This window comes from Centropristis striata, chromosome 22 (genome assembly GCF_030273125.1).
Source record: "Centropristis striata isolate RG_2023a ecotype Rhode Island chromosome 22, C.striata_1.0, whole genome shotgun sequence".
Lineage (NCBI taxonomy): Eukaryota > Metazoa > Chordata > Actinopteri > Perciformes > Serranidae > Centropristis > Centropristis striata.
The window spans coordinates 932,005-958,383 of record NC_081538.1 but is presented as its reverse complement, the minus strand read 5'-3'; the positions used below and the strand labels follow the sequence as shown (position 1 = coordinate 958,383).

General features: G+C 35.6%; 2 protein-coding genes across 2 annotated transcripts; one reads left to right on the top strand and one right to left on the bottom strand.

The window, feature by feature from the left end:
• Positions 1–424: 424 nt before the first annotated feature.
• Positions 425–8,951, bottom strand: depdc4 (DEP domain containing 4). The gene is made up of 9 exons (XM_059326412.1): positions 8,852–8,951; positions 6,449–6,866; positions 5,059–5,210; positions 4,747–4,942; positions 3,691–3,941; positions 3,347–3,489; positions 2,967–3,092; positions 2,771–2,849; positions 425–2,072 (listed from the first exon to the last, which is right to left on the bottom strand). Exons 1-9 carry the CDS (start codon positions 8,925–8,927, stop codon positions 1,873–1,875), a joined length of 1,641 nt encoding a protein of 546 aa, XP_059182395.1. The 5' UTR covers positions 8,928–8,951; the 3' UTR covers positions 425–1,872.
• tcp11l2 (t-complex 11, testis-specific-like 2) lies at positions 8,702–23,483 on the top strand. The gene is made up of 11 exons (XM_059326411.1): positions 8,702–8,946; positions 10,132–10,301; positions 14,017–14,191; positions 15,159–15,291; positions 16,407–16,527; positions 17,897–18,120; positions 19,321–19,457; positions 20,122–20,303; positions 21,140–21,321; positions 21,899–22,071; positions 22,842–23,483. Exons 3-11 carry the CDS (start codon positions 14,029–14,031, stop codon positions 23,105–23,107), a joined length of 1,581 nt encoding a protein of 526 aa, XP_059182394.1. The 5' UTR covers positions 8,702–8,946; positions 10,132–10,301; positions 14,017–14,028; the 3' UTR covers positions 23,108–23,483.
• Positions 23,484–26,379: the final 2,896 nt, after the last annotated feature.

Sequence of the window (26,379 nt, the reverse complement as noted above, 5' to 3'; positions counted from 1 at the left end):
AACAACGTATTTTAAATATAAAGATATAATTTGTAACTATTTGTTTACGAATTAAAACAAATAAAATATATATTTTTTAGATTCAAAACCATAATGAAACTTTTCTATTTAATCTAATTTTTTTATATATAACATAGCATTACTTCATTTAAACCTCTTTACAATATTTCTCTAATTACACTTTTATTTTATCTTAAAAATAATTTGTTGTAATCTACTCTTTATTGTGTTGTTTACTTTTTTCTTCTTACTGTAGTTGTTAGTTACATTAAGGTTTCCTCTAGCATCTGTGAAAAATATATTATTTTTATTTTCCTGTCTCATGTTAGCAGGACCTTTACAACAACATCAAGGACCGCTAAATATTGAGGGACACTATGGACAAGTACACATGAACAAAAAAAACTACAGCGGGTCAAGTCTTGATTGAGAAAACATTAATTAAACTTTTATTAGAAGTGTTATTCCAACAGAAAGTAAAGCACGTTTCAGCATCATAAAGTGCAATCTATCATGATTTCAGTGTAACAAAAGATGCTGACTGTAATGTGATTTGACTGTAAATCACTTATGGATGACCATGGCTTCAAGAATTAAAAGAATAAAATCCAACAGAGGCATAATGCTTAAAACCAAAAATTAAATTAGTAGCCTAAAATAATATCAAGTCATTATTAATTACATGGAGAATAATGTCCACCTTTCAAGTAAAATCCTAAAAAGATACAATTAAAAGACACCTGATAATTAAAACATTATATTAACCTGAGCCTGAGCTGTGTCTACCCTAACACATTATCTTTCTTAATTTCATATTCATTTTAAAATCATCACAGAAAATGCTGTCTTCATCTCTAACAAAAAACAAGTGAGTATTAAACTTCATTCAGCTACATTAGTGTTGTATTAACCAGTATTTCCCTCAACCACACTACAGCATGCTACAGTACAATTAAAAAACAAAAAAATGGCTGCCAAAATATTGTTCTTCTTCATTTAACATGTAGAAATATTAAAGCCTGATCAAAGTGCATAGCATAACTTCTGCAAACCACACTTCCAGTTCCAAACGTAAATAGCTCTCACATTATTTAATCCAAATAAAATATCAATACCATTATTTAGCACACAAGCTGTTCATCAACTGCAGCCTAAAACTGCTTGGTAACTGCCCGATCAAACTCAGAAATCCCTTTTAAGTTTCTCTTTTTTTTTTACTTTGAATAAACTGTGTTCTACAGTAATATGACAATCTAGTCGTGTGGTCTTTTCTTGGTTTTAAAGGCTTCATTACAGTAAAACGATGTCATTTTCTGAACTAACCAGATTGTTTTAGCTCTTCTATTACTTGCTTTTACTCACTTAGTCATTATATCCACATTACTGATGATTAAATCATCAAAAATCTCATTGTGTGAATATTTTGTCAAGGCAACAATAGTCAAAACTACATCGTCACAATATCGCTATTGACATATTTGGTCAAAAATATTATTATATTTAATTTTTCTGTGTTCTCCTTACTTCCACAATTCACGAGCACACATTTAGGCACCTGATATCATAGATTAGCTGTTATTTCATTGTTTATAAGCTAGTGCAAAGCCATTCACAACTAATTGAGCCTTATTTAATAGTCATAATAATACATCTATAACCTCAACTACCGTAGGCCTCTTGTGAATTAAAGAAGTTTAGGGAAGCTACAGCCGTGCTGTCATAGCACCATTTGTATTAATTATTAGAAAATCTACACTGATAGTCACCTAATGTGTCAATCCCTAACACAGCATGATTAATTAGACCCCTGATGTGCATTATATTATCATCGTTCTTCAGTGTAAGCGCTGTAAAAGCCTTCAGTCGTGTGTTTCAGAAGGTGCTGGATAAATGCTGGAGGAAGACCACGGGGTGGTGTTTTTCAAACTCTTTCAGCAGCCTCCTCTTCTCTTTCACAGCTATGGTTCTGCACGAGTTAATGTCATGAAGAAGCTGTTTGAGGCTCTCCAGGGTGGTAGCCTCCCGCTGGTCCTCGTACTCCTGTGGCGTCACCTGCTGGCAGAAGGTGAACGCTGCAACACAGAAAATGGAAAGAGGATGTTAGCTTTTGACTAGAGTAAAATGTAAAGTTTTCTGAATTACGCCAGTGTGTGCATATTTTCTTGTAGTTATGAATACGAATACTTTATTATCCACTGAGTGGAAATTCCTCTTTGGTTTCACCATAAACATGTCTCAAAACAAACAGAATAAATAGTAAAACAATGAAGAAAAACATTTCAAGGATAGAAAAATATAAAATAGCCTACAGCAATAACTGTACTTCACACAGCACCCATTCAAGTACAAAATTTCATAAAAGCACACCACAGTACAAATCAAGTTTACAAATGTAGGTCTAAGTTATCTAAATTATCTTCTCAGCTTTACTTCTAATTAATTCATCATAAAGACAGCTCAAATGTTTCTGTGGTTTCCCTAAAATCTTAGAGGCCATGTTCACTATTCTCTGCAGTTTGTTTCTTCCTTTAATATTTAGGTTTCCGTACCACATGATCATATTAAATGATAAAATACTTTCCACCAGGCTCTTATACACAGTTTCTAGAATACTTTGACTCACTGCAAAACTGTTCAGCTTGCGTAGCAAGTGGAGGCGTTGTGAATATTTTTTAAAAATATTATCCGTATTGATTTGAAAGGTAAGACGATTGTCGATGTATGTGCCCAAATATTTAAAATCATCGACCATTTGTTGTATTTGACTTACTGGCAACGGAGTCAGGGTCTTGTCCCAGCTGCATGGTCCTCAGTGTTCTCCTCACAGCTTCAATAAGGGAAGTAGGGGTCTGTGTTTATTACAGGAAGAGAGAGGAAAGGGGATTTTAAAAAAAAAAGTTGAATAAAATGTTAAGTCATTTGAATGTTTTGAATTGAGTTCACTGAATAGAAAAATTAAATTGTACCTTGAAGAGCTCAGTGCAGTTGTCCATGAGAAACAGCACCAGGGTTTCACTTTGGGGTCGAGTCAGTTCTTGATTCTGGACAACTGCTCTTTGAAAAGTGCGGCACACCAAGGCCCTGTTATCAATCTGAGAGAAAAACACACCAGAGAGTCAACAATAGGTTAAAACACAATGACACTGATTCAATATTGGGTAAAATACTACAGAATAATGTTATACTTGAAATTAAAAAAGCAGTCTGTACAGGACTATGAACACTCAAGTTGGACCCAAATCTGTTCTCTCTAAGAACTACATTTTATTATTGTTTTTCTTTTTATGATACTGTACAAGTGTGCACAAAAAGCTTGAGGCAGCAGTGTGTTTGGGTGAAGGAGGACCTGTTTCTGGAGACGGCAAGCATCAGGGTTAGCTGCTGTAGCCATAAAGGCCAGAAGTCTCCTCAGTTCATCTCTCACGCTCGTCTCCAGCAGTCGAAGACACAACTGAGATGCTTTGATGGCATCCTGCACTTTCTCTTCATCTGGAGAGAAAAAGAGGAGGTCAGGACAGCAGACGGGAAAGTCAAAGGATGTCTGTGAAGGATTAATCTTGTGGAGATCTTTATAACAGGGAAACAAAGTGGCACTGTCACTTATTACTTCATATGTACACACACTTGTCATCTGTTGTCAACTGAGCCAGAATGAATTTTTAAATCTCTTTCCACAATATGGATTCTCACCCAGCAAATTGAGAATGGCAGCATGTATATCCAGGTGGCGTCCTGAGAGAAGTGGAGCTTTTTCCTGACCACTGTAGTACTTGCCGATGGTGTCAAAGAGAAGTCTCTTTTGGCTCGCCATCTGCTCTGCATGGTCATCTTCTGAAAAGGCGTCGCCACCTTTTTGGCTGAGCTGTTCCCCTGCAACCACGATCAGCTGGTCAGGAAAGAGCTCCAAGCAGTCTGCTGCTGCTGATAGCCACCCATCCAACCTGAGAACAAAGGGTGTTTTTACAGTCGCTGCAGGGGAATACACGGACATACACTACCGGTCAAAAGTTTTAGAACAATTTTTCAATTTTTTTATTGAAATTCAAGCAGTTCAAGTCAAATGAACAGCTTGAAAGGGTCCAAAGGTAAGTGGTGAACTACCAGAGGTAAATAAAAAAGGTAAGCTTAACCAAAACTGGAAAATAATGTACATTTCAGAATTATAGAAAAAGGCCTTTTTCAGGGAACAAGAAATGGGTTAACAACTTAAAGCAGTTCTGCAGCAACGGAGGTTGATCAAGCCTTGAAAGTTGCTAAGTTGCTACCAATTCCTACAGGTGTCCCAACTTTTCTTGATCACTTACAACCTACAAGTTGCTCCACATTTAAGGGAACTTCTGCAACAGAGTTGGGAAGAACTTTCTGAAGAATATTTGATTTCCATTGAGTGTGTTGAGCTGTTCTATCTGTTAAGGTGATACTTCAATGAGTCAACAGTTTAGAATACATTTTCCTTTCTAAATTGATTCTACAATTTATTTTTTTAACTTCAATTGTTCATTTGTTATATGCATTAATTTCAGAGTACACTGAGACTTTAAACGGCATCATTTTCAATAAAATTCTGGAAAAGTTGGAGTGTTCTAAAACTTTTGACCAGTAGTGTACATGGACAAACATGGACACATGTGCTATGAAAAGGGCAAACCTTACTAATCACATGTAATTTTCTCTGTTATTCATGAAAATGCATGTAAAAGTGTCCTCTGTGTAAAAATAGCTTAAAGTATTCATCGGAGCACTGACTGGGGCAGATTAAGGGAGTCGGGCAGCTCTCTCTCCAGGCACGTGTTAGAGATAACCAGGTCCTGGGTGGCCAGAGGAGCTCTGCAGGCCTGGAGCTGAACCCTGGCAGGAGACGTCAGGATGCAGTCCAGAATGGGCAACTCTACTATCTGCAGCAGCTGCAGCAGGGTCTGCTGCTTCCACACCTCATCCACCACTAAGAGGAAAGGATAGACAGAGGAAAAATAATTATGAGAAGAAAAATGTGTCAACCATAAACTGTCAAAGTCTGTTAATATATTGGAAAATACTGGCAATAGTTTTTAGTCTTACAAGCTTTGGACAGAAAAGTCGAAGTATTGTGAGTTGTGTTTAAAGCTGTAGATGAAGTTGGTTTCAGGTTGATGGTTCTCAGCAGCCTCTCCACCCTGCTGTCTGACGCTCCCACAGCCAGAGGGTTAGAGATGGTCCTCAGTTCATTCAGCCTCCTGAAACAACAGGAGACGTTATGGTGACTAATAAGCCCTTGGGTCAGTTTAGAGAAGCTGAACCTTGATATAGAAAAGTGACAACATTTTGAGATATGACGACTAGTCGTTTTTACAACTGGGTTCATACACATTTTCCAAAGTCAGAATCAATCACTTTTCAGATATTTTCAAGATGCATTTCAAGCTTTTCCAGCACATTACAGCTGTGTAAAATAACATATTCGTATACTGTAAACTGATTATTTCAATTCATCATCACATTAGATCATGGGTCTCAAACTCGTGGCCCGTGGGCCAGTTGCGGCCCTCGTGACGATATTTTGTGGCCCTCACCTTGATATGAAAGTTTAATGTGAGTTTTATATGAATGGAACTTTACCGTGTTGTTTGTGGAAGGTCCCTTTATTGCGCAAGCTGGAGCTTTGTTTCACCTGTTTCTATGACGACGTTAACAAAAAGAACTGCTACCGGACCGTTTATCTGCCGTGTTGTTGTGACTGGAAGAAGTGGAAATGTTATGTAATGTAATTTTGTGTCTTTTTTTGGTAATTTTGTGTCTTCTTTTAAATAATTTTGTCTTTTTTTAATATTTTTGCGTCTTTTTTTTTTTTTTAGTAATTTTGTGTCTTTTTTTTTGTAATTTTGTGTCTTTTTTTGTAATTTTGTGTCTTTTTCCTTATAATTTTTGTTTCTTTTTTTAGTAATTTTGTGTTTTTTCAATAATTTTGTGTCTTTTTTGGTCATTTTGTGTATTTTTTTAAAGTAATTTTTTTTCTATCATTTTGTCTTTTTCTTTAGTAATTTTGTGTCTTTTTTAGTCATTTTGATACTGCCTCCAGCGGCCCCCAGGGAATTTGAGTTTGAGACCCCTGCATTAGATCAACCAAAATTATGTTTCATGACAATATTCTACAGAGAGTGAGAAATTCATTACACTCATTTTATGTGAACCGCTAAAGAAATGACGCATCCTTTGACTTATTTTATTTCTTTATCTAAAAGAAAACTATTCATTCTGATAGTGATTTACTATGATAGTAATGAAAAGAATGTTACTGTATAATGTATGTGTTTCAATTATTCCAAGCATCTGTATGAACCCTGTTACAAACATTATTTAATATCTTAATTAGTTAGGGGTTGATAAACTTCTGACTAACAACTGTAAAAATGCTTTTTACGCACTGGCAAAGAAATCATGAAAGATATAAATAAAAAAAAGTCAAACCAACCTGGAGCTCTTCTTCCTCTTGAGCCCGGGTTCCTCTGGTGGCATATTTTCTGTGTCACTATTGCACTCCTTCAAACTGGGCAACACTTTATATTCAAGGAAACGGTAAAGGCTGCAGCTGCTGTCCTCAAAGGTCACTTCTTTGTCTCTGCGAAACAGCTTCGTACCCACCGGTTCGAACACCTTCGCCTCCATCAGAGCCTGGCAGAGCCGAGCAGCTTTGAGGCGAGACACTTCACTTGTGCAGAACACCACATTCTGCATCAAATAGCTGAGGACGGCATCCACAGCGTCTGATCCCGTGAAACATTCAGCATGAACACGCAGATGCCTTCTGCAGCGGCGCACCTCAACCTGAGTTTGCAGGGCCTGGATGATGTTGTGCCACAGCTGGGTGGCACCGAAGGGCCCCGAGAAACCTATGAGGAGACACAACAGGGTTAGAGGAAAAGGCATCAAACAGGTTAAATCCCAGAGACTTAATACAAGCACAGCAGGTTTTCAAACTGGTTGGATGAGCCCATATGCAATTGTAAAACACATTTATATAATTCACAGCACTATAATAAACATGCTATGACTCAAATTAAAAGGTGAACATGAAGCACAAATACTGCATGGAAAAGAAGACCTCTAACAACTTGCAACAGTGAAAACAACTGATATTGAACTATGATATGAACTAATATTAGTCGTGTCTCAATGATGTTTATTTGAGGTTTGCTTATTCTACTTAATGCTGAAAATGAAGGTGGAAAAACGAACAGTATAGTTGAAATTGTATTAGTATTGGAAAGTAACTATATACAGTAGATTGACTGAAGTAGAACTGTACATATGTGCAAAATCCAGGTACTTGAACTTTAAGTATTTTCCCTTTATACTACTTTAGACTTATGTTCCATTACATTAAGGAGGGAAATATTGTACTTTTCTCCACAACATTTATCTGACAGCTTTATAACTATGTCATTCATGTGACACAGTTATTGGCTAATTGACAAATGAAGAGTTAAATGTTAAGCTTACATCCCAAACACATAATGAGCTTGTAATATCAATTGCATTTTTATACAGTAATCTTCCCAATGACGTATTATGTTAAAATGTTTTCCACGTCGACAAAAACTACAACTACAAAAGTAAAATGCTGCGTACATACCAGTGACCGTCTATCCGTCATAACAAATTCGTAATAAAAGGTTATGTACTTTTTAGCCCTACAGAAGTCACTCTTTTTTCCCCACTTGTGCTGAACCTTAACTGGTAAAACATTTTAAATCCAGGACTTTGAACGTTAACGTTGCTGATAACGCTAATGAAGTTGTTATAGCGTGATATTACTATTTATAAAGACTCAATACTTAAGTCAATGCTCGTGTAAACAATAAACAGACTTCTTAAACTATGTTTTTTAACTCTTACCTATTACTCATTTTAACCAACATATACTCAGTGGTGGAAAAAGTATTCAGATCCTTTACTTAAGTAAAAGTACTAATACCACCCTGGTAAATTACTCCACTACAAGTAAAAGTTCTGCATCCAAATCTTACTGAGGTAAAAGTAGAAAAGTATCAGCATCAAAATCTACTTAAAGTATGAAAAGTAAAAGTACTCGGGTTATGCAGAATGGACCCACTATGATTGTTTTATATATTCTAAATATATTATTACATTATTTGTATTGGTGATTTAATGTATGCAGTGTTTTAATTTTGTAAAGATTGGGCTCATTTAATTACTTAATATACTGTTAAAAGATTTAATTAAAAAGACGTCTAATCACTTTACATTGATCATATATATTATGTTAAATCTCGACCTGTAAAGTAACTAAAGCTGTCAGCTAAATGTAGTGGAGTAAAAAGTACAATATTTGCCTCAAAATGTAGTGGAGTAGAAGTATAAAGTGACATAAAATGGAAATACTCAAGTAAAGTACAAGTACTTGAGTAAAAGTACTTAGTTACTTTCCAACACTACTTAAGTCAATGCTCGTGTAAACAATAAACAGACTTCTTAAACTATGTTCTTGAACTTTTACCTATTACTCATTTTAACCAACATGTATTTTTCTACATTTAACAGCTAATGCAGTAATGTGCTGCCCACTGCTCCTTGCATGGTGTGTTCACTTGTGTGTAAAAAAGGATAAAGGGTTAAATGCAGAGGTTGAATTTCCCCATTGTGGGATTAATAAAGTATTCTTCTTCTTCTTCTTCTTCTTCTACTTCTTCTTCTTCTTCTTCTTCTTCTAACAGCTAACCGTTGGCTCTAACCTGTCAGACTCCTGCGCGCTAGCATACATTAACACGGTCTTGCTGTGATTGTGTGGTTATATTTATACAGAGGGATGGTTAGCTCACTTGAAACGTATTTGTTATTAATATTTAAATCTTACCATGCTGTATGTTTTCGCGAAAACTTCTTGTTTGGCTGTTCAACCTTCTGAAACGAGGAGTCAAATCAACCGCCATCGTGAGCTCTCCGTGTGACGTAAACAATCTCTTCTTCTTCTTTTAAATAAATCCCGGACGCTTTAAACAAGCCCGCTGCTGCCCCCTACAGGCGACAACACATACTGCGACCCCTTTCTATTATTATACAGTCTATGGTGTTTATAGCTAACAAAAGGGTTCTAAAAATAGCCTTAGCCATAGTTTTAAAGGGGAAAAATGTGTTTAGAGCTAAGACACATCAAATAATGACTGTACTGCTGTAATTTTTCTCTCTTTCCAGCAGAAAAAATGCTGTTCTGACTCCATCTGCCATTCAAAGGCTAAACCATCTGGATGTTTATGTTTGTTCATGATTTTCACAAAGCCAGGTCACAATGACCCAGTTGTGAAGTTAACATAAGGACATTATTTCTTTTCATTTTTACAGACTCCCTTCTGTTCTTTCAACGATTTTTGTTTGGTTGAATTGTTCCCATGCGACACAAAAAAAAAACTCCATTAGCGTTTATACACATGCTAGATTAATTTAATAAATCACAATCAATTAAATTGAGGTGAGTCAGTCCTCAAGAAGAAACAAATAGCTTTTATTTTAATTTCAAAATGGTATTTTAAAAGACCTAGCCTACTTTTATTTTTCTTAGGGGACTTGTAATGCCACATTTATTTAATTCAATTGTATTCCCACTTCTTATATTCAAATTAGAAAAGGGAAGGCAAAGGGTCACTTACTTAAATATTACACTGCTTGGAAATTTGGCTATTTAAAGATGACATTTAATTTTAATATTGCACAAACCCAATAGTGTGCCTTGGATTTTCATTTTTTGTATTTTTTTCTAAATACGTTTCACACAAAATGCACACTACTATTTATTATTATTACTATTATCATTATTATTATTATTATTATTATTATTGATAATAATAAAAACAAGGCTTAACCATAAAAGGTTGGTGAGTCCCCATAATGTAGCTCAGACATACAGTTTTACACTCCTGTAAACACACTGACGTCACTTCCCACGTGAAGCAAACCGGAGCGTACCATTTCACCTTAAAGGATGTTCCAGTGTGAGATATTGTATGAAAATTACCTTTCCCGAACTGAATATGTGACTTAAGTTTTACATAAACCACTTTTAAAATGTTTTCTTTCAAAACACCTTCTTCTATTAAGCTATTTGAATCATTTATGTTCTATTCGTCTTTGTCTTGACAGTTTATTACCCCTGCGTATGAAATGGTTTCGCCCGGTTGTCATCGGAGCCAGCTGGGGCAGAGAAAGACCTTTAAACAGAGACAGGAGCATTACAGGACGACGACGATTCTTCCCTTCAGAGTTGAGCTATTTTGGGATATATAGTCTCCCTTTTTTGGAGATTGAATGAGGTAAAGTAGTTTTTTGTTGAGCATATTTTCCTCTTTTTTTGAAATTGTGAGTCATTCGGCTGGTACCGTGTGCAACTTTTCAGATGAATCATTTTGGGTTTGAGTTCAGTTTTGTTGTTGAGCGGAAACTTGAGTAACTAGCACGACAAAGTAAAGAAGCTATGCAAAATTAAGCAATAACACCTCCTAAAGTCGGCTGTTATAGCGAGTGTTTGGTCAGGTAACAAAGACGTGTCGTGTAAACAAGCTGCAGTGTAAACAGTGGACGGATATCCACATCAGATGTATTGTGAAACAGGAGTTTAATGCATTTTCTGTGTTTTACTTTGTGTTTTGCTTCTGGCGTGTGCAGACAATTGCAACGTGCTGTATCAAATGGACATAAAGTTCTTGTTATGGTCTGCTTCTCAGATCACGTGTACCCACTTCTTACGCGTGTGTGGATATTTTTTTTCCATGTGCACAGCAATGCAACCAAAGATTTTCCATGTAGGGGTGAGAGACAGAGATCTGCAGCCAATAAGGAGAGCCCTCGTGTAGTAAGCCCCGCCCCCCTGATCCACTGCTTTGTTTACATTACACTGCAGTGAATCTGGATCCCAGAAGACCAGAAGTCTTTGTTCCTGCAGAGGTTACTGTAACAATATGTGGATCTCATATGGCATTCATCAACAGCACCTTGGCATGTTTTAGATAGATATAGATAGATAGATAGATATACTTTATTTATCCAAAGCTTGGAAATGACAGTGTAGCAGCAGCATTACACAAAGAGACAATAACAACACAATTAAATAAGAACAACCTAGGCATACTTCAAGCAATAAAATATAAAAATACAATAAAAGAAGGAGTGTCTAAAAGAAGGAGTATGTATTAAGGAGTGCAGAATAAATATGAATATACAGTATAAAAATAAATGTTTGGTGCTGTGAAACAGATAAGGTGCAATGAACAGTGTGCATAAAAAACAAAGTGCATAGCAACAGTATGTAATGAACCAGACTATTATTTGTTATTGTTATTGTACAGTGTGATGGCATGTGGAAGGAAAGATTTTTTATTTTTTTTTATGGTTATCGACAGATATATTTTACAGTCTCTAGTAACAATATCTTAAATCAGTCAAAACAAATGTACTTTTTTTTACTTTGTCCATGCATGTCAAATGTTTATCTCTATTTTTGCATGCTACATTTGATTTTACCTCATAGACTTTAAGAGGATTTCCTATAATGAAGCAGCAGATGACAGAGTCGACCTAATCCGTAATCAGTTTTCTGGACTGTACAGCCCCCATCACTCTGGATAATCTCTTAAAATTGGCCTGCTGCATTGCTGTGACCTAGCTGTCAAGTCTAGCAGATGATGTAATGAATGGGCTCCACACACAGCAGGGGTACATGGAAGTCACACTTCCTCCCCCCGCCTCCCCTCACCCACTCTCACCCTCACCCCTCCAGCTATCTTTAAAGCAAAAGAGCAGCGATGGGAGTGTGCATTCATTTTTGGCTGCAGATAACTGAGAGCAGGGACAGGAACACCCAAGGGTGAACCTGCCAGCACTGTATAAGACACTGTGCTAATAATATTAGCAGGGCAGAGGCTATATAAAGGTGTTACAGTCATAAAGATACATGTTTATGTGTCTGTTTAGCCACTTTGTTTATGTGTTTTTAATGACAAAAACATGCAAAACTTTAATTGTAACTGTAATGTTTGGCTTTAGCTTCTATTTGTTATAGAAACAGCAGCTTTATTTAGATAGATAGATAGATAGATAGATAGATAGATAGATAGATAGATAGATAGATAGATAGATCCGGTATTCAAGTACAATAAAATACAATAGAATAAAATACTGAGGTAGCATAAATAAAAACAACAATAGAAAAAAACACAGAATAGAACAAGGACACTTAAGAAGTTAAAAAAAGAAGATCAGTTGGTAGGAAAGTGACTAGACGGTATATAATAATAATAATAATAATAATAGTACAGTATATAATATATATAATATAATATGTAATAATAGATAATAAACAATATAAAAATAAAATGAAAAATATAAATAAAGTAATTACAAGTAAAATAATATGATATATAATATATAATAATAATAATAATAATAATAAATAAGGCCGGTATAATAATAATAGTAGTATATTACAGTATAAAGTAATAATAGTAATGGCAGCAACAGTATATATAATAATAATAATAGTAATAATATTAATAACATAGGTGTTACAAAGGTGTTACAGTCATAAAGATACATGTTTATGTGTCTGTTTAGCCACTTTGTTTATGTGTTTTTAATGACAAAAACAGACAAAACTTTAATAGTAACTGTAATGTTTGGCTGTAGCTTATATTTGTTATAGAGACAGCAGCTTTCTTTGTTATGCTAAGTTGCTTATATTTGCATTGAAGACAGACAACACAGAAAGAGGTGTAATAGGATCGTTTCAACCGTTGCGAAGCCCTCTGTTGTCCCATGTTGCCGTAGAGACAGTTGATCTCAGATACCCTGCACACAGCATCCCTTTGTCCTCGAGGAATACACTGTTTGTTTACATCTACTGATGGAAATGGTTCTGTTTGTGTCCTGTGTTTTACCCCTTTTCAACCAAAGGTTCGGAGCAGTTAGTGCTGGTTTGCAGTTGGTTCAACCTGCGAACCAGCTCTGAACCTGTTTGCTTTTTCCACAATTTCCACAGCCACGTCATTACCTCAGTGTTTACGTATATGTCTGGATGTAAAATGCACTATATTGTTTTGTGCAACAATTATTTGTTAACACTGAATGTAAGAGGTCAATGTTGGACTTTGTTGTAAGCTAACGCTAGCCCGCTAAGGTCAGCTCGCTAGCTAGCCTGTAACAATCACACTGCAGTTAACCCTTTATCAGGCAAAGAACTATATTTGGTAACTTCAGGTAATATTTCGAGAAAAAAGTTGCAAATTTACTAGAAAAAATGTGCAGATTTATGAGATTTAAAGTGGTGAATCTGGGAGAAAAAAAGTTGCTTTTTTCCCCACTTTTTTCTCGTAAATCTGTGACTTTTTTTGCACAGATTTGCCACTTTAAATCTCTTAAATCTGCGACTTTTTTTCTTGTAGATTTGCCACTTTGATCTAGTAAATTCGCAACTTTTTTCTCTAAATATTACCTGAAGTTACCAAATATAGTTCTTCGCCTGATAAAGGGTTAAACAAGTCAAATAAATAAATAAATGACACGTTTTAGTCGGTCTCTCTCCACTCTCTTGTTTTCATTGAGGCTGGTCTGCCAGCTGTTTTATATTGAAAGCACTGGTGTTTGTGTTATAATCCTTTAACTGCCATGGCAACACCAACTATTGCATGACTGAACACACACACACACACACACACACACACACACACACACACACACACACACACACACACACAGGTATTACTAAGATGAAGGCTTTCTTAGATATATTTTTTCTTCTTCTCACTCTTTGTTTAGACATTTATTTTTTAAAGGATATGGCAGCTAAGAGTTTTGTTCTGTCAGTTGACCTGACATCTGGTGGTAAACTTTCACCTTAAATCCTCGACCTGTTCCTTTATAATAACTAGTAATTAGTGAACTTGCTGAACAGGTTCAGTTGAAAGAAGTGTTAAAGAAGTTACAGTCGACTAGCTAAAGGCTGTAATAATAATAATAATAACGTCTCACCTGCAGCTTCAGCCCAAGATGCCTCTAAACGATGAGCGACCTCCGTCCACGTCCAGCGGAGACGACCAGGACGTGGAGTCGTCCTCAGAGCGCTGTGACAGCATGACGTCCACCAGCGACCTGGACTGTTCCCGGGAAAGCTTCACCAGCGACTGCTCCAGCAAGCACTGCACACCTTCCTGTGAGTTTCTACCTTTTTTTATTTGGAAAAGTTGCTGTCTTCATTTCTTTCTTCATGATTGTTATCCTGTCTAAGGGAAGGTATACAGGGTTTGTTTCTGTTCAGACACAGAACAAAGTTTGAGATTTAATTTGTATATTTTCATTTTGTTGGTTCTCATAATGTTTCAGGGTTTCCAAATGTGTTAATGAAGCATTTGGGCATGAGTACAAGCCCAAGACAAGGGGAAACAACTTTGTAAAACAACATTGCTATTGGTATTATTAGCATAATTGTTAATGTTTCTGTTTCTCTGCTTTTTTGTCTCCCTATATATTATTATATATTATTATAATACTATGTTTTTTGTTTTGTATTTATTTTTCTTTTGTGGTTCTTTGTTCTAATGTACCCTTTAAAAAACAAAAATGTGGAAAACAGCTGTGGAATAAGTTATGTCTTGTACTGATGCTTATGAATGCTAATTTCCAATAAAAAAATATATAAAATAAAAAAAGTTTGCTAAAATAAAAAACAAAACAAAAAACAAAACAAAACAACAACATTTCTTTCCTTAAGAAAGTTTTCTAAAGTATTCTTGTGGATCATCATCATACCTCTTCAATGATCTTTATTTATTTTATTTATTTTTATTTATTGTTGTTTGCACTTAAAGATCAAAAAGCCCAAAGGGCTTATATACACGACCCTCCCTCTTAAACCTATAAGTAACTATACTTTACTTAAATTACATAGCTAGATGAAAATAAAAAAAATACAAACAAAACAAATACAAAGGTGTAGAACATCTTTAGGGATTTTTTGAGTTTGGTCTTAAAAGTATTTAAAGAGGAACATGATTCTGTTAGATGTTTTATGTCATTCCACAGCACCTTGATAAACAAATGAGAATTTTGCTCTCACTTTTTCTTTAAGCTCTTATTCACCCATTTACAAAGCTTCAATATTCAATATTTGGTTCCCACAGCTAGCCCGCCAAAAACCTTAACGATGGATGAAGTCATGGAGTCTGCCAGAGACCTGTCCAACCTCAGACTGGCCCACGAGATTATAGTCAACCGCAACTTCCACCTGGAGCCGGGCAGCCTGCCCCAGGACAGGTACACTTCAAACAAGCACATCTGGAATCTTCCATTTGAATTACTGGTGAACCTAAATTGAAGCTGGATTATACATACTTTGAGTCAAGTTTAACTGTATTAATCGGGTTGGGTTGGTATCTCTGCTTCATATAAAAAGACAACAGAAAACCAAAGTGACAGATTATTAAATATGATTTTTGAAGCTTTTCTTCTTAACCTAACAACATTTAACAATCACAGATAAGCTTCATCAACATGTAGGAACCATGGTCACAAGTTCTAAATTATTAAATAAACCAACAGGGACATGATGTTCATGAGCAGTTAGTTTGTGTAGTAATAAATTAAATGACCAGCCATTATTACACTGCCTGTAAAGGTTAGATAGCTACTTTAGGTAACAATTTACAATAACCATCTAAATGATGTTTATAGATGGTTTATAAACCAATTATTATTAACCATTTACAAACTTCTATACATATTTAATCTTTAAATGTTTTCAAGCAATTTCTTAAAGGTATAAGAATCATTTTGAAATCATTTACATACTTAATATGGTGTTAAAAATGTTATAATGACTGTAAAGCTATTAATAAACTAATAATTATGTTTGTTTATGGTAAAGTAATCTATTTGGCATTTATAAATTATAGTTCAACATTATTACATTTTCTATTCACCATTCTAAATGGCCTATATACGGTTTATAAATGATGATTAAACATTAATAAACTATCTGTTTACCATTTATAAATGGTCTATTTACCATCTATAAATGATGGTTATTGTAAAGTGTTACCCTACTTTAAAGTAGGGATGTCAAGATATACCAGTATTTGTATATTGTGTCTACTGTATTTATTGAAATCTCTCTAAATCTGTCTCTGTTCACAACACTAACCTGAATAAGGCACAGCAGCAGTTCTGACCGACAGCTACTTATTATTTATCATGACACAGATTTACTGTCAGCATTTCATATTTTTTTTCTGTGCTCAACAAAAGGAGTGATGTTATTTATTATTTGTGCACCATCCCTACCGAAGCCCATTTCAGAAAATGGTCATTTTTTCTTCCTGACAGATAAAAATTTCAGCGAAACTGAATCCTCATTTATTTTTTTTTTGTAGTTTATGGAAGGCAGTTAAAGATAATCTGCACAAGGCCTTCTGGGACGTCCTGGAGACCGAGCTAAACGACGACCCGCCTGAATACGGGCAAGCCATCAGATTATTGGAGGATATCAGAGAGGTCAGCACACACAATCTGACGCCAGCAGCTTCACCAGATCTGGAGAAATTACTTAATTGCCTCGGATTTATTTACTGCATGATCCACATCCTCTCAAATTTAAATATCTTTTTTCTAACTCTATATCTTCATCACCTCCTTTTGTGTAATAGTCTAGACGGATTTCAGAATAAAAGGCCTCCTATAAGAAGTGAGGAGCATTTATGGGTACAAGTCAGGAACCGGCCTACCTTACATATCTCAAGGGTGCTGAGTCCAAAAAAAATGGTTCCCAAGCGAAATTTTGAGTTTTTTTACCTTCTCATTTGCATATCAAAATGGCGGCCGTTGGTCGTTGGACCATTTCCCCTTAGTTTTTTTGTAAGTAGGCAATCAAAGATGAGGAAATTAAGTTTCTGGATCTATAGTCTAGAGTCAGAGCAAGGATATAGTGGAGGCTCAGTGTCTTTTTTATGTGTATATATATGCAAAATACCAACTGGAACATTTAAAAGTGATATTGATTGAATATTTATGTCAGCCTTAAAAAAATGACACAAATTAATCACTTAATTTCACCTTCAAAGTTGTTATTTTGCATATATATATATATATATAAACATATACAGTACAGGCCAAAAGTTTGGACACACCTTCTCATTCAATGTGTTTCCTTTATTTTCATGACTATTTACATTGTAGATTCATCAAAACTATTAATGAACACATGTGGAATTATGTACTTAACAAAAAAGTGTGAAATAACTGAAAACATGTCTTGTATTTTAGATTCCTCAAAGTAACCACCCTTTGAAAACATGTCTTATATTCTAGTAAGCAGTTATTTCACACTTTTTTGTTAAGTACATAATTCCACATGTGTTCATTAATAGTTTTGATGAATCTACAATGTAAATAGTCATGAAAATAAAGGAAACACATTGAATGAGAAGGTGTGTGTCCAAACTTTTGGCCTGTACTGTATATATATATATATATATATATATATATATATATATATACATAAAAAAGACACTGAGCCTCCACTATATCTTGCTCTGACTCTAGACTATAGATCCAGAAACTTAATTTCCTCATCTTTGATTGCCTACTTACAAAAAAACTAAGGGGAAATGGTCCAACGACCAACGGCCGCCATTTTGATATGCAAATGAGAAGGTCAAGAACTCAAAATTTTGCTTGGGAACCATTTTTTTTTTTGGATTCAGCACCCTTGAAATAAGTAAAGTAGGCCAGTTCCTGACTTGTACCCATAAATGCTCCTCACTTTCACTTTTTTGGACAATTCCGTCTAGACTATAAAGTAAACAGCAATGAATTAAGCAGCACCGTTGATTTATTATGTTCTAAATAATGCTTTCTATCTTAGATTTTACTGTCGTTCCTTAATCCGGGTGCCAATCGGATGCGTACCCAGATTATGGAGGTTCTGGACATGGACCTGATTCGTCAGCAGGCTGACAACGATGCTGTAGATATTCAAGGGCTCGCCTCTTATATTATCACCACCATGGGCAAGATATGTGCCCCGCTGAGGGACGGGGACATCAGGAAGCTCAGAGAAAGCTCCGATAACATCGTGACACTGTTCAGGTAAGAACTAGGGGTGTTCCACATCGTATCGTTCACCATAATATTGGTTTATTTTTTTCATGGTTAAAAAAAATGCATATCATGATATTGGCAACGTTCCTACTTCTTGATGTCGTGGTTAAAGTTGTTTTAATCACAAAAAGCTACTTCCTCCCTGTAGCTAAACACATGCACCTTTCAAAATAAGAGCACGGTGTGTTAACAGAATCCACCACAGAACCTACAAGAAGACCGTCAAAATAAGATGCCTTAAATAAAACATACAATAACCTTTATTCTCCTTTACAAAATGTCATTAAAATATGCCCTCGGAACCCCTAAATGGTTATTTTTATTATTTTCTCATACATTTTTTGTATTTATTTGGCAACTGTTGAGATTTGCACTTCACACTACATTTTAGATTTTTATTTATTAATACAGACTAAAAAAAAAACACATTTTCTATATCTTTTTAAGTATTTCGTAATATCGTAAAGAATATCGTTATCACAAAAATAGCCTGAAATATCGTGATATTCTTTTAGGGCCATATCGCCCAGCCCTAGTAAGAACACACTTATTTATTATTTGTTTTTTTATTTACTTTTCATGAGAAGCAAGTCAGTGGTGGAAAGTAACTAAGTACTTTTACTCAAGTACTGTACTTAAGTACAATTTTGAGGTACTTGTACTTTACTTGAGTATTTCCATTTTATGTCACTTTATACTTCTACTCCACTACATTTTGAGGCAAATATTGTACTTTTTACTCCACTACATTTAGCTGACAGCTTTAGTTACTTTACAGGTCGAGGTTTAACATAAAAAAAACACTAAATTTAGGTGATTAGACAATTTTTAAAATAAACCTCATAACAGAATATTAAGTAGTCAATATGAGCCCTACCTTGAGAAAATTAAAACGCTGTATACATAAATGCATCATTAATAATAATCTAATGTAATATTTGGAATATATAAAATAATTTGAGCGGCTCCATTCTGCATAATGAGTACTTTTACTTTGATACTTTAAGTACATTTTGATGCTGATACTTTTGTACTTTCACTTAAGTACATTTTGAATGCAGGACTTTTACTTGTAGTGGAGTAATTTCACAGTGTAGTATTAGTACTTTTACTTAAGTAAGAGATCTGAATACTTTTTCCACCTCTGGAAGCAAGTCAGTCACAGTGGCTTTATTTTTATCACTCCAGGGAAGTCTTCCGTGTTCTGGACCTGATGAAAACAGACTTTGTCAACTTTGAGATCGATAACCTGAGGCCGGTGCTGCAGAGGGCCAGTGTTGAATATGAGAGAGCAACGTTTCAGGAGATCCTGGACAAAACACCCAGTGAGTCAACAACCACACAGTTTTCAGTAACGCTTCAGATTAAGGTCCTTAACCCATTGAGGCCTAAAACGCCTGTAAAACCTCTGGGCGATTTTAAAATCAGCCCCTAAAACCTGAAGTTTTTCTGGAAATTCAACAGAAGTGTCAACGCTTCTACTAAATAATAGATTTTTCAGCCTCTGTAGCAGATAGAAATGAAATTCAAAAAGTATTTGAGAGCTTATACAAATACTACAAAACGATGTTTCCGCTTTCCAGGCTTCAATGGGTTAATAACCATTAATTAACAAATAATAAGGCATTGTTCTTGATCCGGTAGTTGCAGAAAGCATAGTTAACTTATAGTTAACTTATAATAGATGAGCAATAAAGTATATTTTAATATCAATAAGCAAACAAAATAAGATTAATAAAGGCATGGCAAAGACATAATGGGTGGGTCATGGGTGTTTGTAATGCCATTATTAACACTTATATAAGCTTATAAACACACAATAATGTTAATAAGCATCTTGTAAGGACTTACAAGGGCCTTATTACTTGTTAATTAATGGTTATTACAAGGACCTTAATATAAAGCGTTACCAAATATTGTTCTAGCATCATCAAAACCAGTATTAAGAACAAACTCCTCCATCTGAATAACTGTGATGAACTTGTTCAGATGCTTTGAAGCACACGACCTCGTGGATCCAGTCAGCGCTGGAGGAGCTGTCGTCCTCCGTCCCTAAAGGACAGAACGGTCCCGAGAAAGGACCGAGACTAGTGCCGGGACCCTTTCAGGTCCTCAACACGGCCTTCCTCCACATCCTCACATGGGACTATGAGACGGACCCACTGCCTGAGGTCAGTCAGACTCTATTACCTTTTCTATATAGTGTGTCCTTTTTGTGAAATATATACACTACCAGTCAAAAGTTCGGACACACCTTGTCATTCAATGTATTTTATTTATTTTTAATATTTTCAACATTGTAGGTTAATACTGAAGACATCAAAACTATGAAAGAACACATATGGAATTGTGTAGCAAACAAAAAAGTGTTAAACAAACCAGAATATGTTTTATATTTTAGATTCTTCATTCTACAGCTTTGCACACTTTTGTTATTCTCCCCTGGATGGTTTTCAGTTAACAGGTGTGCCTTGTCAAAAGTTAATTTGTGGAATTTCTTGCATTCTTAATGTGTTTAAGACCATCAAAGCAAAAGGTAGCTACTTTGAAGAATTTAAAATGTAAAACATATTCTGTTTTTTTTACTACATAATTCCGTATGTGTTCCATCATAGTTCTGATTTTTTAAATATTAATCTACACTGTAGAAAATATAATAAAAATAAAGAAAAGAAGGAGAAGGAGGAGAAGGTGTGTCCAAACTTTTAACTGGTAGTGTATATTGGAATATATTGGTTTTATGGGGCGTAACAGTGATTTTAGTCTTGTTGGTAACATGAAATAGTGAGTTTGAGAGGCGCCTGTAGGGGGCGAGCTCTATCCAAAATGGTAAAATCTACCTGTTTCCAGTCTTTAAGATGAGCTAATCTTCTCTTAGCTCCATAGTTATGCACAGACATGGCAGTGGTATCCATCTATTTATCTAATTCTGCCCAAGATTACCAAAAAGTACATATCTTAAAATGTCAAACTATTAATTCTTTTTTTTTTTTTTATCCTTCTCTAGACGTGGATGACTGATGAACAGCGCCTGCGAGAGATCCAGTGGCAGCTGCAGCGGTGTGAGGCGGTGAACGAGGTTCTGCTCATCATCTACAGCACCGTCGGAGAACCAATCCAGGGTCTGTCCTCCCTATCAGACCGCCTGAAGAAGATGATCAGCGTGCTGCTGGACGGGATGCACCGCCCGTCAGTTACCTTCTTCTTTATTCATCTTAATTCCACAATCTGTAACTGATTATCACAGGATGTTTACTAGCTACCAGGCTCCAACCTGGAGGCCAACCAGGAAGTGCCTTAAGCCTGCAATTCACCAAAAATTCCAGCAGGGGGCGCTAAGTTTGGCTGCAAAAAAAATCTGCCCATTCATTTCAGTGCAAAATTTGAAAACTTCTCACTTGATTTATTACCTCAGAAAAAATTTTCAGGACAACATTATAGTCTCAATCACTAGTAAAAAATCTTCTTCAAGACAATTTGATGTCAATAGTTCTAATAATGGCCCCATTTAGAAGAAAATAGAAGATAAAGAATCATATGATTTGGGGGCGGGGCTACCTTTGATTGACAGGTCACTGACAAGGTGAGCCGTCATCAGGAGAGAAGCAGAGCAATGCGTATCCACGGCAACGAGTCAATAAAGTTATATATAACGTTATATAGATAGAAAAGAGGACGTTTAGCGGTTTGGTCACAAACCAACGGGTGAATACGTCCATTATTTATAAAGAGTCTATGCTCCAACCTCCTCTCCTTCTGTCTTTAGGAGCTTTAACCTGGAAGAGGCACTAGAGGGCGTCAGTGCTCAGATCTGCTGTGAGCTCAACAAGTCTCTAACAGAGAGGAACTACCCGGCTCTGTCCCCGGCGCTGCAGGCCACCCTCACAGGACAGATCTGCAGCATCACGCAGAGGGACAACCCCATCCGCACGCTAGTCGGTAAGATGGAGTCACTGTGTGCTTATTAGAACCTTGTACTGGACCCTTTCTATGTCTTTAGGGGGAGGTCAAAGGTCAACAGTAGATACCACATAGAAGTGGTGTACACCAGTTATTCTCAACCTTGGGGTCGGGACCCTAATTGGGGTCGCGAGATGATTTCTGGGGGTCGCCAAATCATTTTGGAAGTCAGCTCTGTCTCCACTGTGTTAAAGTGTTCATGTGTTTTAGTCTTTTTGGTCATTTAATGTCTTTTTCTGGTCATTTTGTGTCTTTTCTGGTCATTTTGTGTCTTTTTCTGGTCATTTTGTGTCTTTTTTGGTCATTTTGTGTCTTTTTTTGGTAACTTTGTGTCTTTTCTGGTCATTTTGTGTATTTTTTTGATCATTTTGTGGTTAATTTGTGTCTTTTTTGGTAATTTTGTGTCTTTTTTGGTAATTTTGTGTCTTTTTTTGGTAATTTTGTGTCTTTTTTTAGACAATTTGTGTCATTTCTGGTCATTTTGTGTCTTTTGCGTCAATTTGTGTATTTTTGTGGTCATTTTTTTGGTCAATTTGAGTCCTTTTTTGCTTAATTTATGTATTTTTTGATCACTGACTTTTTGCAATGACAGTTGGCTCTTAAAGTTCTGTACTTACTTGATTCCTGTGGTCTAAGTCTAGTACCATCAGGTTTAATGCACTTATTACAAGTCGCTTTGGACAAAAGCGTCAGCTAAATGACATGTAATGTAATGTAACTTTCTCTTCTTCTGTGTTCCTGTGTTTCAGAGGACCGTGTGCAGCAGTACTTCCTGGCCCTCATCTGTGATCCTAAACCGCAGGTCAGACTTGAACAGGTTCCAACTGGCTTGACTGCCATAAAGCCTGAACTTGCATTTATGGGAGCAAAGTTCGTCTCGCTGGTTAACTACAACAAGACTGTCTATGGACCTTACTACGCCGACATCATCAGGAAGCTGATGTTCAGCAGCAGCAGCAGTCCACCAGCACCAGCAGCAGCGAACCCTCCTCAGGACTCTGTCACCTCCAAATAAAACCAAACTTCAGCTCCTGCAGTCTATCAAGAGTCTTTTTGCTACTAGCTAGAGCTAAAGCTAAGGAGGTACTACAGCTGCTTCGCTCCGGCCGGTGTACATCAATAGTTGGAGTTCCCTTCATTGTATTGTAAATGTATTTTCTATCTCTACATTTAGCAGTGAAGGCAGTTCTGTGTAGGCGCCACGCAGTAGACATTTAATGTGACCTGCATCCTTTGTGGTTAAAATGCTCTACAGTGTGCTCTCCTTTGAATATTTACAGCTTCAAAACCAGAAAACCAGTGTTACAGTGATCCATTTCTGAACCTAATAACAATCCCTGTGTTATAAATTAAAGAGTCTGTTATTGTGGAGTGAGTCAGGTAGTCTAGACGGAATTGTCCAAAAAGTGAAAGTGAGGAGCATTTATGGGTACAAGTCGGAAACCGGCCTACTTTACTTATTTCAAGGGTGCTGAATCCAAAAAAAAATGGTTCCCAAGCGAGATTTTGAGTTTTTGACCTTCTCATTTGCATATCAAAATGGCGGCCGTTGGTTGTTGGACCATTTTCCCCAAGTTTTTTTGTAAGTAGGCAATCAAAGATGAGGAAATTAAGTTTCTGGATCTATAGTCTAGAGTCAGAGCAAGGATATAGTGGAGGCTCAGTGTCTTTTTTATGTATATTTATATATATATATGCAAAATACCAACTTTTAAGGTGAAATTAAGCATTATTTGTGTCATTTTTTTTTAAGACCGACATAAATATTCAATCAATATCACTTTTAAATGTTACAGTTGGTATTTTGCATATATATATATACATAAAAAAGCCACTGAGCCTCCACTATATCCTTGCTCTGACTCTAGACTATAGATCCAGAAACTTAATTTCCTCATCTTTGATTGCCTACTTACAAAAAAACTAAGGGGAAATGGTCCAATGACTGAGCAAGATGGGCAATTTGGTGGCCATTTGATACAAATTAGAAGGTCAAAAACTCAAAATTTTGCTTGGGAACCATTTTTTTTGGACTCAGCACCCTTGAGATATGTAAAGTAGGCCGGTTTCTGACTTGTACCCATAAATGCTCCTCACTTCTTATGGGAGGCCTTTATTCTGAAATCCGTCTAGACTAAGGGGCAAAAGGGCAAAACCTTCGCAAGCACAGCAAGCTTTATTAAGGTAAAGAGGAAGAAGCTTAAATATATTTAGTAAAGTAGCAGAGTAGCATATTGGATTCCTTTTTATATATATATAACAAGTTATTTATCTCTGTTAACTTCTAAGGTAACTATATAGTGTAACTATGGCAACCTAATGCAGAATATGAGCCCTTATCCCATGGAGTTAGTCCCTTTTTATAGATGTCCCTTTAACTTCTTTATCAGCCACAGAACTTCACTTTTTGTATTGTTTTTAATCCACTGATGTTAATATACAGCAAATAATAGAAGTAGAAATAAAAAAAAAATGTTTGGGCTTTTTTGAATTTGCTAAATAATTGTTGTCTGCATGATTTGTTTTGGGGTTGAATCATTTTAGTTCTTATTTGAGTAATTTGTTGTCACAAATGTTACTTATTATCTGCCAGTGGAATATATTGTTGTTCTGTTGATTTAGTTGCTATGTTTGTTACATTTTGAGGTACTGTAGTTGTTACAGTATTGCTGTGTTGGCTGTTAGAACCTGTTGGAGGAAAATGAAAGGTGCTGAATTCAAAAGTGACTTTGCGTCCAATATTTCCAGCGGACCCAGTGATGCACAAAGAAAAGCAAAAAGTTGTGTACTTTTACTAAAGTTTACATAAAAATGTGGGAAGTTGTTGTTCTTTTCTTCTGTACCACAGTTAATATAATAAAACTTCAAAAAGAGAAATGATTTAACCTTCATTCATTTGAGGAAAGATTTAAAGGTAAGGCCATCGCACATTAATTCTGAAATACAAAAATATGATTCCACTTTTATCGTACAATAAAAATATAGTGGCGTGTGGATTTTTTTTCATGATTTTCAATCTAATCTTTTGCTCTAATTATTTTCTTTTACTAGTTGTTAGGCTGCTAAAAAAATAAATGTAGAGAACAAATAGACATCATTAGTTATAATCAGTGTCATCTGAATTTTTTTAAATTATTTGAGGAAAGTTACATTTAAATTGGATATTGTGTAAAATGAAAATACATGAATTTCTTGAATACAAATTTAATCTTTTATACAAAATAACCATGCCAAGCTTATTTACCATCCTTTGATTCTGGTATCATTTAGTTTTCAGTTATTTATTATAATAAATAATCCCAATCTAGAAAACTGCATATGCATTGGATGCTCTGACTTTACATACGTACATTACTATATATCTTAAAAACGGACTAATTCTATTGTGTTGGATTCAATCAAAATTCTCTTGATTTAGAATTATATACACATAAAGATTATATTTAATGTGATCAAAATAAGTAGATTCCATCTCAAACATTTTTATATTAAAGTTACTTAAACAACTGCCTCAAAACCAAGGATGCATTTATATTTAATACATTTGATCAAATATATTAAGTAAAATGAAATGACTACATAATAATTTATTACAGTGTATATATTATATATAGGCTAGGTGCTGCTGGGTTACCATCAACAGCCTGGAAAAACATTTGAGATTAATGTCCTTACTAATGAAATATGGACCAAATTATTCAGACTAAATGGAGACACAATAATGGAATTATTATTCAGAGATGTTTTTATTCATTGGAAATTAATAGTGTTTTGCAGGTGAGACATGCAGCTGATTTATTCGCAGCATTATTGGTCTCCAGGTAATCTATTTATGGCTACTTATAATTGCATTATCACTGCATCCCTGTACTGTGGAATAAACAACATGCTGTCATCTCTTGCTGTCACTAGGCAGTATTGTTACATTAGGGTGCAGTCAGTAAATGTTGCAAACAAAAATAAAAAGTTTTTGGATTATTTAAAATTTAGCTGACAGAAAACATTGAGACTATATCCCGAGTTTAGAAGAAAATGGAAGTACTCAATATCTTTTCTTTCAACTTATTACATGTTAATAAATGGCTAAATTAACGCGGGAAAGAGCGTATAAATGAGCGAACGCTATTATTTCCGAGCAGTGGAGTAGTCCTTGAAAGCCGCATCAGTTTGCCTAGTTACAGAATTGTATGACCTCACCAGTCACGTGGTTTAAATGCCGCCACGCTATTGGCTGCCTCACACCGGGGCAGTTGTTTTTGTTGTGAATCAGGAAGTTCTCCGCTTTCA

What these genes read in the sequence shown, in the direction of transcription:
- depdc4 (XM_059326412.1), bottom strand. Translation starts at nt 8,927, where the DNA reads ATGGCGGTTGATTTGACTCCTCGTTTCAGAAGGTTGAACAGCCAAACA. An exon ending in GACTCCCTTAATCTGCCCCA is followed by an intron (nt 3,942 to 4,746) that starts GTCAGTGCTCCG and finishes CTTTGTTCTCAG; the next exon opens with GTTGGATGGGTGGCTATCAG. An exon ending in TGCCATTCTCAATTTGCTGG is followed by an intron (nt 3,490 to 3,690) that starts GTGAGAATCCAT and finishes TTTTCTCTCCAG; the next exon opens with ATGAAGAGAAAGTGCAGGAT.
- tcp11l2 (XM_059326411.1), top strand. Translation starts at nt 14,029, where the DNA reads ATGCCTCTAAACGATGAGCGACCTCCGTCCACGTCCAGCGGAGACGAC. An exon ending in GGCAGCCTGCCCCAGGACAG is followed by an intron (nt 15,292 to 16,406) that starts GTACACTTCAAA and finishes TTTTTTTTGTAG; the next exon opens with TTTATGGAAGGCAGTTAAAG. An exon ending in CCCCATCCGCACGCTAGTCG is followed by an intron (nt 22,072 to 22,841) that starts GTAAGATGGAGT and finishes CCTGTGTTTCAG; the next exon opens with AGGACCGTGTGCAGCAGTAC.